The following is a 15,542-nucleotide window of genomic DNA, read 5'->3' as shown; positions in this document are numbered from 1 at the left end:
CTACAATTAAGGCGTCTTCAAACTACGGCCCGCGGGCCACATGCGGCCCGCAGAGGAGTCTGATCCGGCCCGCCAGGTTTTTTGGGCAGTGAGCGCAGCCGAGGTGTTACAGTAGGAATTAGTTCATATAGTCCGGCCCTCCAGCTCTCTGAGGGACCGTGATCTGGCCCCCACTTTAAAAAGTTTGAGGACGCCTGATACATATTAAAAGCCTAAGTGACTGTTAGGCAGAATGACCGGAACAACCAGTTGCTATGATGCACACTGACCACCAGGTGCAGACATTCAATGCAGGAGCTGCCCCCTGGTGGTCAGTGTGCTCCCACAGGGGGAGTGGCAGCTCAGCAGAAGCCTCCTGGCTGGCAAGCGCAGAGGTGATGATGGGAGCCTCTCCCGCCTCTGTGGTAGCCTTAAGGAGCAACAAAGTGGTAAGGAGCAAGCAGATGGGCAGTAAGGAGCAAGGGATCCCGGACTGCAAGAGGGTGCTGGCTGGGCTGAGGGACCCTTCCTCCCCTCACAAGTGCACAAATTTTGTGCACCAAGCCTCTAGTTCTCTGAGAATTAAAATTATTTTATTTATGTCTTTAATACACATTTTTTAAACTCAAGAAATCAATTTAGCCGAAACCGGTTTGGCTCAATGGATAGAGCGTCGGCTTGGGGACTGAAAGGTCCCGGGTTCGATTCCGGTCAAGGGCATGTACCTTGGTTGCGGGCATATCCCCAGTAGGGGGTGTGCAAGAGGCGGCTGATCGATGACTCTCTCTCATCGATGTTTCTAACTATCTCTCTCCCTTCCTCTCTGTACAAAAATCAATAAAATATATTAAAAAAAGAAAAAAAAGGAAATCAATTTAAATACTTTTCCTTCATATGTCCTCTTTTCAGACTCTCTAACTTTAAAACTGTTGGAACATTACTTCTGCAATCATATAAACAATCCTATATAATAAAGCGGTAACATGCAAATTGACCCTCACATCCTTGCACAAGATGGCCACAGCCATGTGGTCAAATATGGCCAGCAGGGGAGGGTAGTTGTGGACGATCAGACTAGCCGGGGAGGGCAGTTAGGGGTGACCGGCCGGCAGGGGAGGGTAATTGGGGGCAACAAGGCCTTAAGAAGAGGGCAGTTAGGGGTAACCAGGAGGCAGGGGAGGGCACTTAGGGGTGACTGGAATGGCAGCAGAGGGCAGTTGGGGGCAAATGGGCCGGCAGGGGAGCAGTTAGGCATGAATCAGGTTAAATCGGCAGTCGGACATCCCCTGAGGGGGGTCTCAGATTGGAGAGGCTGCAGGCTGGGCTGAGGAAAACACCGCCCCCCCCAGTACACAAATTTTGTGCACCAGGTCTCTAGTTACAAATAAAAGACTATATAGACTATTGATAAGTTTCTATCAAAATTGAAAATTAGCCCCCAACAGTATGCTAAAGTTCTGTGCCCAAATGCTATTAAACTGTATTATAAGCAGTATCTGATTCCCTAAAATGTCTTCAAAGCTTATTATATTTCACAGGGAACTCAGAGAGATTTCAGGAAGACTGATAGTGCTGATTCCAGAAATACAGGAAAAATCTCAGAGGAAAGCACAATAAAAATGCAAAATAGTAATAAAGTCAACAATAGCTTCATACTACTGACTTAGGAGATATTCAAAAACATTCATGGATAGATAAGTACAGTTTAACTATATTTAGGGATTTTCAAAGAATCATAGAATGCTTACATTTTTTAATTGGATGGGACATTAAGTAACTTAATCCAATAGCACCCAAAATAAGAATCTACATAATTTATACCTGCCTCCCCCTAAAATGTCCCCATAGACTGCTGTAAATTCTTTTAGCTAAATACTTCAAGAGGCAGTTCTTTCCACTGTTGTATAAGTCTAGCTGCTATACAGTCTGACATTCTTGACAAAAAATTATACTGAATTCAATATATGCCTTCTGAACTTCCATCTGCTGGTCTATCTTCTAAAATAACAGAATAGCCGGGCTGGCATGGCTCAGTGGTTAAGTGCTGACCTATGAACTAGGAGGTCAATGGCTCAATTCCTGGTCAGGGCACATGCCTGGGTTGTGGGCTTGATCCTCAGTCAAGGGCAGCTGATCAATGATTCTCTATTGATGCTCTCACTTCCTTTCTGAAATATATGTATTTTTAAAAATAAAATAAAAGAACAAATATTCCCTTTTCTATTTGTGTTTGAAATACTGAATGAAAACTAGCTTATTTCCCACCCTTTACGTAAACTCTTCTTTAGGCTAACTGTATAGTTCACAGATTTCTTGTGGGCCCTACAGACATTTCTGAAATACAATGTAACCATTGCCACTTGTCAAATTTTGGTATAACAGTAAAAATGAATATATACAACTCCTCAAAAAGCTATTAAAATACCTACTTTTTCCAACTACCGTATTTTTCGGACCATAAGAGGCACTTTTTCCCCCCCAGAAGTGGGGGGGGGAAAGTCCCTGCGTCTTATGGTCCAAATATAGCCTACACATATACTTTAAAAAAAAAGTTTTTTTACTTGCCCGGCTCTGTGTGGTCTCTGTGTGCTTGCCCGGCTCTAAAATGGTTCTAAATGCTGCTGTTTACTTTACAGGGTTGATTACATGTGTTTATGACTGTGATGTTGGGTTTTAATGCACATAAAATATTTTAGGACACTATTTGTTTCAGAATCTTTTTTTCTTCATTTCCCTTCTCTAAAAACTGGTGCGTCTTATGGTCCGGAGCGTCTTGTGGTCCGAAAAATACGGTATATACCTATGTGAAACTGGATTATCTTCACATACCACAACAATCACAACAAACTTGAAAGCAGAAGTAAAATCCAGCTATCTTCCAGTAGGCCGGAAATTAAATGATTTGTAAAACTATAGAACTAGAGGCCCAGTGCACAACATTTACGCACTGGAAGGGTCCCTCCCTGTGGCAGGCCCTGCCCACTGTCGAATTCCCAACCGACCTCCCGGTTGAGGGGACAATTTGCATACTACGATTTTATTACATAAGGATGCCACTAGTTTCACTAAAGTTTTTGTTTTAAAAGAGTTATTCTAAGTTTTAAAAATTGTTAACGTTATTTTTATATAAATTAATATTTTGTGATTTCATTTCTAATAGAGTAAATATCAATAGACACAACCCATATAAACAAATCTCTTTGGAGTCCTCAATAATTTTTGAGAGTAAAGAAGTACTGAGATGCCCTAAGTGGTTAGCAAACTCATTAGTCAACAGAGCCAAATATCAACAGTACAACAATTGAAATTTCTTTTGAGAGCCAAATTTTTTTTAACTTAAACTTCTTCTAATGCCACTTCTTCAAAATAGACTCGCCCAGGCCATGGTATTTTGCGTAAGAGCAACACTCAAGGGGCCAAAGAGCCACATGTGGCTCGCGAGCCACAGGTTGCCGACCATGGCCCTAACCAGTTTGGCTCGGTGGATAGAGCATTGGCCTGCAGACTGAAGGAAGGGTCCCAGGTTTGATTCTGGTCAAGAGCATGTACCTTGGTTGCAGGCACATCCCCATTAGAAGGTGTGTAGGAGGCAGCTGATTGATGTTTCTCTCCTATCAGATATTTCTTACTCTCTATCTCTGTCCCTTCCGCTCTGTTAAAAAAAAAAAAAAAAAAAAAAGAAAAAAAGAAAGAAAGAAAGAAAGAAATAGTACTTAGACCAAATAGCCTAAAGCAAGCCTACTTTCTCAGGGGCAGATCCCCAAACCTCTAAATATCCTAAGTTTTCTATATCTCTCCTCTAATACATAAATGTGCCTCTGAAACTGTCTCCATCTTTTTTCTTTAAATATATTTTATTGATATTTTACAGAGAGGAAGAGAGAGGGAAAGAGAGTTAGAAACATCAGTGAGAGAGAATCATCGATCAGCTGCCTCTTGCAAACTCCCTACTGGGGATGTGCCCGCAACCAAGGTATATGCCCTTGACCAGAATCGAACCTGGGACCTTTCAGTCCGCAGGCCAACGCTCTATCCACTGAGCCAAACCAGTTTCGGCCTGTCTCCATCTTCATACCTGGGAATTTATATATGCAATTCCTGTTGATATTAGTGAAACATGAGACTACAACTTCAGGATAAATATAAAGCCCTAGAGAGGATTAACACCAATTTAACTTGCATGCTAGTTGGTAAAAAAGAAATATACCTACCTATAGCACATCCATGAGCTAGAATCCTTAAATACACAACCCTATCATCTTTCAGCTAGTGACTTCAAGAAATTAAAGAGCCATGTGGTACACCTTTACTTTTAACATCTCCCTACAGATATTATTACTGTCATCTGGAATCAAATACATTAATTCTTCTAGTTAAGTGATGCAGTCTGTAAATATGTAAACAGAAAGCAACAGTTTAATTATGCTGTGGTATCTTTTTAACCAAACTATTTTCACTATTTACATAAAACTAAAGCAATCTATTCATATCTGGTAAGATGGAACAAAAAATATAACTCTTTTTATAATTATTAATTTGACTCTTAGCAATAATCCATTCAAAAGTACCTACTTACTGATATGCAAACAAAAACAAAAACCAGCTGCTCATCTAGCCATTATGACACTAAGTTTTGAGACTTCAACAAAGTAAAACTGACCTTTACTAGAAAATGTACTTAAATTATTAATTTCCCACCTCCTTAATCACACAATTATTAAAAGATTAAACAGAACAGAGATCACAGGTTTAAGATCCAACATGAAATCATTAACTACAGAACTTCAAGATTGATTAAAAAAAAAAAAAAAAAAAAAAAAGACAGGATTTTGGGATTCTCAAGGACAAAAAATCTACACTGTATTACACAAATTTCTAAATTCTAATAAATTCTTAAGTCTTATAATACAGAGCATTAAAAACAATCAGCTTATAATCTTTAGGTTTCAAATATATCAAAACTTCAAAATAATTTTTACAACTACTTACATCTTTACATCTTTAAAAATAGCTCATTTTCAAAGTAAATATTCACATGTGCATCTCTTTTAAGTTTTTTAAATTTCATATTATAAATTACATTAAATTGGCTCGATTTTTCAAGAAATAAGGTTTGTCCTCTCCTCAGATATACATTCAAGTTCCATTTATAGTAATTTTTACCAGCAGTCACCAGAAGTCAAAAGTTCTCTCAATTAACATTAATGTAAACAACATACTAAAAGTATACCTGGGAAAGATGCTAAACACTTGTTAAAAACTGAAATCCAACTCAATAGAAAACATCTCCATCTTGAAACCTGTATCTTAATATGTGCAATTTCTGTTAGCATTAAGTGAAAGCTCAGACTTTAGCTTCAAGATGAATATATAATCTTAGGAGGAATAACATAGTTTTAACTCACATGTCATTTGGTAAAAAAGAAATACCACTGTGACCATACAGTTACTTCAGGTGAAGTATAACTTTAACAAAAACATGTCCTGTTATTTCATTAATTATAGAGAGACTCACTAGTTTGTTACATAAAAATATGATAATCTAAACCACTGGGAAAATCCTGGTTATTCGGAAGTTCAAACTAAATTATTCCAACCCTCAAGATTTTCAAACATCAGGAAAAGTGCAGAATAATAGAGAAGTTTTTGAAACTAAAGTTGAAGCAACCTCAAAAACCCACAACCTCGATTTTGCAGCCCCCAAATTACTAATACTGATAACAGGTGTTACAGATAAACAATTCAACACTGTATCCTAAGTATCTAATACAGCACCTAGCTTACAAAAATGATTCAACAAATATCTGAGAAATGAATGACCACATGAAAAAAGGTAAAGTCTTTAAAAAAAAAAAAAGTCTTTCCCAAGACCATAATTTATGATCACTCATTACACCATCATTCATAACATTATCGGTAAGCATCTTAATGAAACTACAGACAAAAGTAAAAGCAGAAAGAACCAACTGCTCTATTTACAAAATAGATTTTAAAATATTCATTTACAAATTTTCAAATGCAAAAAAAAAAAATCGTAAGTACTGAATCTGAACTAGTCAATAAATACATTTTATCTTCTAATAATCAGAACTCAGTGTTGGGGGTGAAATGGAAAGAGGAAAATGTCTGTCAATGTATTCAGCATGTTTAATGGATGCCATAAATCAAACCTTACCATGAATTTTCTAGAGCAAATTCATGCCAATCTTTGAGCCTATTGTCACTTTCACACATGCTCGCAGGAGCAAAATGACAAAGAATGCTCTGCCAGAACCGGTGGATTCAGGGCACAAAACACTTAACAATTGTCAAGGCTTTTAGTAAAAAACTGAAAATATTTTCTCAATAAATCAATCCCACCGATTCCTACGTAAATCAAAGCTCTAGGTTTCTTTAAATGATTCATTAGACTATTGGACTGCCAGACGGTTGTTTGGGGGGTGTGTGTGTGTGTGTGTGTGTGTGTGGTTGTGTGTGTTTCAAAGGTGGCTACAATCTCCTTGTGTGACACAACTGGGAATGAACAACCCATTTCCCAACTGCCGGTGAGTACCGGCTCAACGTTTTCCAGACAAAAGAGCCTCAAACGCGATTCCATGCACCTTTATTGCTTTCCCCCATAAATGCGTGTCCTTCCAATTTCATTCTATGTGGGGTTATACTTAAAGTTAAATTACAGCAAGTTGAAATTTCAGGCAAAAGACACGCTAGTGTCTTACGAGCTGGGTAACTTCTACATCTGGCGGCAGCACACTTGCATGCAAGAAGCCAAAAACTTAAGAAAACAATTGTAACCGATCGGGTTGCGCGTTGCAGTAACCTTTACGCAGATATTATTTCCCACAAAACCCGCGACCCTGTCAAGAGCAGCACAGCCTACTTGCAGCAACGAGATAACGTGCAAACCATCGGGAGGTGATGGCGAAGGAAAAGTTGCAACCATCCGAAGGGGTGGTGTTCAAAGCCTATGCTCCCCCCCACACACACACAGACGTCTCTCCTTTCAATGGCTCCGGGGAGCCAGGCAAGGGATCAAAGTCGGCTTTGATAATGCCAGCGGCGCTCCTCGGAGAGGGCAGAGACCCTGCCAACGAGGGCCATCCTCCGGGTCCGAGGAGCAGCAGCAGCGGCAGAGCCGGGCGCGGGGACCGCCTCTAGGGGAGGAGTGCGCGAGGGAAGGGGAGGGGGCTCGGGGATGAATGCTTCCTCGGGAGGGAAAACCCACCAGAGACCGGAGGCCAGGAGGTTAAGAGGACTGAGTGTTACCAGCAAATGGAGCAGAAAGGGGCTCGCGTCCGGGGTGGGTGGAGGCTCCCCACCCTGGAGGGCTGGCTCCGAAGAAGCCCGGGCGAGCGTGTGCGCCGCGCCGCGCCCCGTCCCCTCCAGCCCGGCGCACAGCCCCTCGCCCGGCTCCTCCGCCACCCGCGAACCACCACCACCACCACCACCACCCACCGCCCGCGCTCCACCTCCCTCCCCGGAGCCCGCGGCCGGCCTCGCGGCCACCTCGCCACCATCCCCCACCCCGGGGTCGAGGGGAGGAGAGCGGGGGGCGCGGGAGGGGAGGCCCCGGAGCGGGCGCGGGCGCCGCGGCACTCACCTTCCCTGGGCCTCCCGGATGGCGGCGTGTGATTCAGCAGGGACCTGGCCGCCGCCGCCGCCGCCGAGCCCGGGGTTGGAGACGTGGAGAGCTGGGACCAAGATGGCGGCCCCTCCAAACTTCCACTGCTACTTTGGACACTCATCAAGCTACTTTCTGGGAACCCGGCTCCCCTCCTGCGACGGCGGCGGCGGCAGCGGCGGCAACGGCACCGGCAGCACCCGCCTCCGTCATGGCGGGGGCCGCGCTGAGGGCGAGCGGGAGGAGAGCGAGGGCAGGGAGGGGAGAGGCGGCGAGGGGATGGGGGAAGGAAGCCGCGGAGGGGGGAGGTGGAGAGGGAAGAGGTGAGGGGAGGAGAGGGGACGGGGAGGAGGAGGAGGGAAGGGGGGAGAGGCGAGGGAGCTGGCGGGCGCGCCGGGGAAGAGGCGGAGGGAGAGAGCGCGGCGGTGGCGGCGGCGGAGGCGTCGAGGGGGCGTCCGCCGGGGCCGGCGTCGGAGTCGGAGCGCGGGCTGCTCGGGGCGCGGAGACTTCCGCCGGCGGAACCTGCCGGCACCTCTGCAGTGCGGCGGCCCCCGGCGGCGCCCGGGCGGCGGCGGCGGCGGCGGGCTGTGGGTGGCGGCTGAGGCGGCGGGGCAACCTCTGCATCAGTTACAGGCGGCGGCGGCGGCAGCGGCGTCACGCGCCGCCTGTGCAAACACTATCGCGAGGCTCCTGCGCCTCCGGTAGCGGCGGCGGCGGCCGCGGGAGCGGGCGTGGGGGAGGGACGTGCCAGGGGGGGGGGGCGGCGTGGGGAGGGAGGGAGCGCGCGAGGGGAGCGATGCGGGCGCCCCTGGCGCACCCGCGGCGCGGGAGCCCCGGGCCGGCGGCCTCCCGGGCGCCGGGCCACCTCCCCGCGCCGGCCGGAGGGAGGCGCGCCCCGCACGCTCCCCGCCGCGCCGGCCCGGCTCCCGCTGCCACCTGACTCCGCCGCCGCCGCCGCCGCGGCAGCGCGCCTGCAGCCGACCCACACCCTGCCCCTGCCCTGCCCGGGAGCTGCTGCCGCTCCTCTCGCCGGGCGGGCGGCTGTCAGAGGGCGACGTGATCCTTTCTCAAAATGGAACTGAAAAGTTGCGAGTTGCTTCTTTCCTACCCATCTGTACTGTGCAAAAAAAAATAAACCACGAATAAAACATGCGTCTCCCCTTCTGCAGAACGGGAGTCCTTACCGAAAAAGAAAAAAAAAAGAAAAAAAAGCTTAAGAAAAGTGTGGAAATAAAAATAAAAACTTTTGTTTTCTGAAATAGAATGTTTTCCGGCGTGGTGCACCATAGGTGTGGTATAGCACTTGTTTTAAAGCAATAAATGGAAAATCTGAATAGACGAATTTGATCGCTGAATTCACATATTTAAGGGAACTGCCCAATGTTCATCTTGTAGAAAAGGGCATGGTTTCTAGAAAGTTCCGGCTCGTTTCCAGTGCCGCTGCTGAGTCCCGACTACAAAACCCCGAGGCAAAAATAACAGCATTTGCTTGCTTTTATACAGTGTAGCTTTCTGCACACCCACGTACGTCCAAGACACACCAGAGCCTGGGCATCTTGTACATAAAAGAGCAGTCTTAATTGATCAGGAAAAATACAACAAGGTTATTGCTCTCTTGAAAAAAACCAACTTGAAGAGAACAAAAAGATAATGCTGTAAAGCAACTGTAAAGGCATGAGGAAATGGCAAGATTACAGGGGGCAGGGGCGGGGGGAGGTGGACAAAAGTGTCATTTCTTATTTTTATGACTTTGCATTTCTCACAGTAATGTTCTGTTCAGATAAACTATCATACTAGAATAGAACCTTGGTTGTCACGTGTCTGCAGAAGTCATTTTAGTTTTCTTAGGCTTCAGATTCTTCAGCGAGTTTCCAGTCTTCTGTTTTTCAAACTTACTAGGTAGGTCTCACAAATTAAATTTTAGGGGGATTTAATTGACATACCTAAGCTGCACGAATTTAAAATGTACAATTTGATGAGTTTTGTCATCTACACACTCCTGAAACTATTTCTATAATCAAGCTAATGAGTGTATCCATCAGCCTTCAAAGTTTCCTATACCATTTTTTAAAAAAATATAGTTTTATTGATTTCAGAGAGGAAGGGAGAGAGAGAAACATAAGTGATGAGAATCATTGATCAGCTGCCTCCTGCACACCCCCCACTGGGGATCGAGCCCACAACCCGGGCATGTGCCCTTGACTGGAATAGATCTTGGGACTCCACAGGCCAAAGCTGTATCCACAGAGCCAAACCAGCTAGGGCCCCATACTCTCGTAAGGATCCCCTTCCACTCCACTCCCATTCCCAAGTCACCAGAGGTCTGTTTTCTGTCACTTAGATTAGTTTGCATTTTCTAGAATTTTAGATAAGTGGAATCATACAATTTATACTCTTTTACTCAACATAATTATTTTGAGATTCATCTACATTGCTGTATTTATCAATAATTCATTTCTTTTTATTGCTGAGTATCCCATTGTGTGAATATACCACACTTTACTTACGCATTCACCTGTTGATGGACATTTGTGTTGTTTCCACTTTTTTGACTATTACATGCTTTCTCTTGAGTACATCCGTAGAACCTTACCATTAGATTTTTTGTTTTTTACCCAAGTAATACTTACATTAGAAGGGGAAATAGTTTCTATAACAACATGTAGGTAAATGTATGTAAATATACTCTTTCTGTATTTTAAGACTTAGCTTAGTCAGCTGATTGCGGTGAAAAGATCACAGACAGGAAGGAAGTTAAGAGATCTGGGTATTAGTCTCCGCAGGTCACAATCCTGGGTTCAAAACAGAAGTAAAGAAGTTTTAGGTGTTCCCTAAGACTCCTAGCAATTCCAAGATCTAAACAAAGCTCCGCTCCTCTCACCAAAGACGCGTGGTAGGTGTTCTTCCTCCCAACTCGCCCCAGAGCCTCTGGTTACCTTTATACAAATCTGGGTTATTTTGTAATGCAGACGGACTCCTTTTATTTTAAGTGGTAACTAGAGGATCACAGCATATACTTAATCCAATTACTTTAGCTATACTTTTGTTATGAATGCTGCTGAGGAAGGACAATTAAATGATTGATTCTGGCTTTCTTGTAGCTTAAGATAAAGATAGTCAACACTAACTTACTTATAAAAAGGCTACTGCCAGCAACAGGGAAGTAATTAAATAATCATGTGTGGCTTAGCCTGAAAATGAAATGTCATGCCATCATTTAAAATCATGTCTTCAAAGAAAACTGAAAAAGATAAAATTTTCACACAATAGTAAATGAAAAAAAAAATGGGTATGATCCCAATTTGTAAGTATGCATAACAAATGACTACATGAATGCAAATCAAAAAGTTAATAATGGCTCTTTGTGAATTGCCAAATCAACTCATTATTCTTTCTTCCTGTATGCTTTAAAAGTTTTTGTACAATGAATCTTGTATTTTTCTTTTTAAGACTTTTTTTTTATTGATTTTTTAAATTATTATTATTTTGGAGAGAGAGAGGAAGGGAGAGGGAGAAAAAATTGATAGGCTGCCTTCTGCATGTTCCCTACGGGGGATCCAGCCCAAAAACCCAGAATCAAACCTGCAACCTTTCAGTGCACAGATGACACCCAACCAAGTCACGCCAGCTAGGCAAGTCCTGAATTTCTTAAGTAAATTTAAGTTTTAAAAGGGCCTGAACACAAATTGTGTGAATTCGTAATTTTATAAAATGATTAATGAAAATTGAAGTGGTAAGTAGAGGCTCCCCCACACTGTGCACATTTAAAAAACACTTGTTAGAGTGATAGCTTGCACAATGGGAAAAGATACAGAAAAGTCAGGAGAGCTCTGATTCTGAAAGTACGGAACCCTTGCCACTCTGTGATGAAGGAGAAATCTCAAGAAAAGATGATTGGAAAGGGGTTGTGGCAAGCTTTCTTGGGGGGAACTATTCCCAGAAAGAAAGTCAGCATGAAAACACGAGTGAACTGAGCAAGTGAAAGGAGAGAGAGTGCAGTAAACCTGCCTCGAAAGAACTGAGGAGAGGAAAGTGTCCGTTCTTTCTGTGAATCGAGTGCTCCACGATGACAGGGACTCGGGCCCTAGTACAGTGTGGCAGAAACTGAGGGCTCTGTCAACGTTTGTGGAATGAATGAATGAATGAATGAATGATGAGGATTACTGAGCTAAGATGCAGGTGAGGGACAATGCAGAAGAGGTCTTCAAGTATAGAAGGTCATATGCAAAAGAGGAGCTATGAGCCCTGATCTGTAGATAAATCATCATAATTTACAACTATGTTTATTAGGCTCTTTTCTATTTATATACCTTGGTAGAAACATTTACCAAGCACCCAATATTATAAATATAACAGATGTCTTTTTTACCTCTTAGCATTTGATTCCTTCTACATTTAAGGAAATAATGCCTAAGCCCCTTCCCCATAAACCAGCCAGAAATGAGCCCAGAGACTGGATGAAGTGTCCTTTCTACATCCTCCCCCATACCGTGGAATGCTGGAGCCAGTCCATACTGCCCAGAGAGCAGTTTGTGTACATTTCTCCCAACTCAGTTCAATGATGTCACAGTGGTAGTTTAAAACTGGCCATAATAAGTGTTATTTATGGCTCCAAAGTCAACAAAAGCTACAAATCCAGGCTTCCTCACCAGCACACCACTGTTCCCATAGACAAAGATCATTACCTTATTAATCTCCACTTCATCTTGGCTAAACCTGAGGAGAGCAAGGACCTGTCTATCATGTTTTCAGTTGTATTCCCAACATCTAGCTCCTGCCTGTAAACAGTCAGAGCCAAATACATGTTTGTTGAACCAATCAATTAACCACATAGCTAGTTAGTAAGCACTTGAGGCCCCTGAGCTAACCTGCAGGTAAATAACTGGGTAGGCCACTCTAGCAGAGGAAGAAAGAACCAAACACTCTACCCCCTCACTCTGATGCTTCATTGCCCAAGATTTGTGAGTTGGTAAAGTTTATTGACCTTGTTAGACTTGCCAGATGAAATAGAAATTTTTCATGGATCACACTTATACTAAAAAAATTACCCTATCTGTTGTTTATGTGAAATTCAAATTTAATGGATTATCCTATATTTTTATTTGCTAAACCTGGCAATCCCAGCCTTTCAAACTAAGCAAAAATTAATTAATTAGGTACTTTACTACTTGGTAAAGTTGAAGATATTATGACTTGGCAATTTCATTCTAAATATGTTCTGAAGGAATTCTCATTGTGTCAGGAGACAAGAACAAGTATATTCATATCCACTGCAGCCCGAAATGAAACCATCCAAAAATCCATGCACAAGAAAATGAATAAATAGAATTATGTATATTTACATGGATACCATGCAACAATTAAAATGCTCATAAGCATAATGTTAATTTAAAAGAAAACATTAAAGAAGGGTGACATCAGTTGGTTCCATTTAAAAACATTCAAAACTAGCCCTAGCCGATTTGGCTCAGTGGATAGAGCTAGTCCCACAGACTGAAAAGTCTTGGGTTCGATTCTGTTCAAGGGTATATACCTCTGTTGCAGGCTCAATCCATGGCTCTGGTTGGGGTGCATGTGGGAGGCAATCAACTGATGTGTCTCTCTCACATCAATGTTTCTCTCTCTCTGACTTTCCCCACCCTTCCACTCTCTCTAAAAATCAATGGGAAAATATCCTCGGGTGAGAATTAATAATCAATCAACCAATAAATAAAGTGCTAAGTGTAAAAAAAAAATCAATTGTGTTTTCTCATACATGAAAAGAACAACCCAAAGAGGAAAATAACAAAAACAACTTTAAAAAACACACTCAAAACTAAATAATAAATTATTTGAGAATATAAACATGGCAAAGCTAGAAAAATAAGGGAATGAGAAGCCAAAGTCAGAGTGGGCACTTCCATCAGGGAAAAGAGGGATGTGACCATGGAGGACCCACAGGGGCTACAAGAGCATCAGCAAACACACTACTTGTTAAGTGGGATGGGGACATGTTTGTCTTCTGTTTCTTTAACCTATAGGAATATATTAGATCTACTCTTACATACGTGTGATATTACCTTACAAATGTTTAGGAAATGAAGAGTTCTGGGCCTTTTTATTAGAGTAAACGAAGGTGCCTACCTTGTTGTCTTTGCCTGGATTTACTCCCAGATTTGATTTTCTTCTCTGTTCACATGTATATGCACACATAGATGCTATCAAGATGCTCACCCTACCAACATAACGTGTCACCTCAATAGTTTACTTTAAATATGTTTTTATTGATTTTAGAGAGAGAAGGAAGCAAGTGAGAAGGAGAAACATCTATGAGAGAGAACCATAAATAGGCTGCCTTCTGCATGCCCCTACTGGCAACCCAGGCATGTGCCCTGACTGGGAATTTAACCAGTGACCTATAGGTGCATGAAATGATGTTCAACCAACTGAACCACATGGGCCAGGCCATCTCAATAGGTGTTTTTGTTTGTTTGTTTTGTGTTTTTTGTTGTTGTTGTTTTGTGTGTGTATGTTAAGTAAATGCTTAGACAACTGATTTCATTGTATTGGATTATGAAGAATTCTCATCTCACTGAGTTTGTTTTACTTGCCCTGTCCAATTCACAAAGCTGTTGCTTGAAGATTTAGGTTTCCAAATCCCTGTAGAGATAGTTCCAGAGTTTTGTGCATAGCAGGCTAGGTTACATTTCATCTGTTCTCTTTCAATGGAAATGGTTTCCTTCAGGTTTATCAACTCATTTGGAGGGTATGGGTGTGTGTGTGTGTGTGAGGTGGGGTGCCTTGTTTTGTATATAACAAAAACTGGAATTACTAGATTCTCAAAACTGATTCATTTTGCCTGAGGTTAAAAAATTATAATTAACTTTAGGACAATATTACCTCTTCCAAAGTGCACTAGAAGCTGTCCTCCAGGACATGAGTGTTACAAAATGTTTACAAAACAAAGTACAGCAAGCAAACAGTGCTCATATAGCAGATTTAAAATCAACAACATATCTCTTAACAAAGCAACCTACTTAGAAAAGTGATTTAAAAAACATAAAAACCAATTGTAATCTAGTGTTCTACTTCACTCATCCTAAATTTTACCGATGTAATCAAACAAAAAATGTAAATTCATCACATCATAGAGGAGAACAGAAATTCCCAAAACCTTACGCTGGACATTATTTTTGCAACAGGATTTTTTAGGCAAAGAAATTGAAGTTTCTTTTCATAAAAATAAATATCAAACATCCTTGGTTTTGGACAATATCTTTCCAACTGCCTAGTTTAAAGACTTACAAAAGTATTTAAGATAATGTTAAGTGCTAAAATGTCTTAGATACATAGCAAAAATAAGTAGAGATATATGTAACTTCATATATATATTTAAAAACTTGGAAACAATACAAAAATGTCAGATATTGATGAGAATTTCTTCCTCTTTTCCCCCCCAAAATAAGTCAAAATGTCACCATGAAACCAGAGGGGAGTCTCTGAGATGCAAATAATCATCTGTTTCTCACTGCAGGTGCTGGTTAGAAGTGTGAGGTCAGTTCGTGAAAGTTCATCATACTGTACACTTAGCAATAAAATGCTAAAAAATATTTTTTTAGAAAAAAAAAGGAACTGGCATTTGTGATTCTAAATATTTATATACTGGTACAAATATTTAAAGAGAAATAAATTTGTTATTTTATAAAAAAGTGAGAAAAGATTTTTTTTAAAGGAAAATGTTAATATAAGGGGCAATCAATGGTGGTTTCTTAAGAGAAGAAGTGAAGAAAACAGTTTCTTAAGATTTAGAATGAAATTTCTAAAATTGCCACTATGAGAAAGTCAAGTGTTTATCTACTTAACTATTGTTCCTTTTGGGCACTTAGTCAAGAAAGTTGTTTAAGGATGGTTTCTAACTGATATATCCATCGGTTCTGAAAATAGTTATGAACTGATAAACATT

The 15,542-nt window shown here is 42.0% G+C and overlaps 1 protein-coding gene across 4 annotated transcripts in view; it reads right to left on the bottom strand.

Moving 5' to 3' along the window:
- TLK1 (tousled like kinase 1) overlaps nucleotides 1-7,921 on the bottom strand; it is a 121,493-nt gene extending 113,572 nt beyond the window's left edge. For 2 of the 4 annotated variants that reach the window (XM_045575682.1, XM_045575683.1), the window contains exon 1: nucleotides 7,580-7,720. Coding sequence is in view for 1 of the 4 variants with exons in the window: in XM_036420870.2 (XP_036276763.1) it covers nucleotides 7,580-7,724 (145 nt within the window). In the remaining 3 variants the exon portion in view is untranslated. Of the gene's footprint in view, nucleotides 1-4,190; nucleotides 4,210-7,579 lie in introns of those variants that run through there. The other 2 variants (XM_036420870.2, XM_045575678.1) reach the window with 2 other exon arrangements.
- Between the last annotated feature and the right edge of the window lie 7,621 nt (nucleotides 7,922-15,542).

This window comes from Pipistrellus kuhlii, unplaced genomic scaffold (assembly GCF_014108245.1).
Source record: "Pipistrellus kuhlii isolate mPipKuh1 unplaced genomic scaffold, mPipKuh1.p scaffold_m20_p_7, whole genome shotgun sequence".
NCBI classification, from domain to species: Eukaryota; Metazoa; Chordata; class Mammalia; order Chiroptera; family Vespertilionidae; genus Pipistrellus; species Pipistrellus kuhlii.
This window is presented reverse-complemented; position numbering and strand designations above follow the sequence as displayed.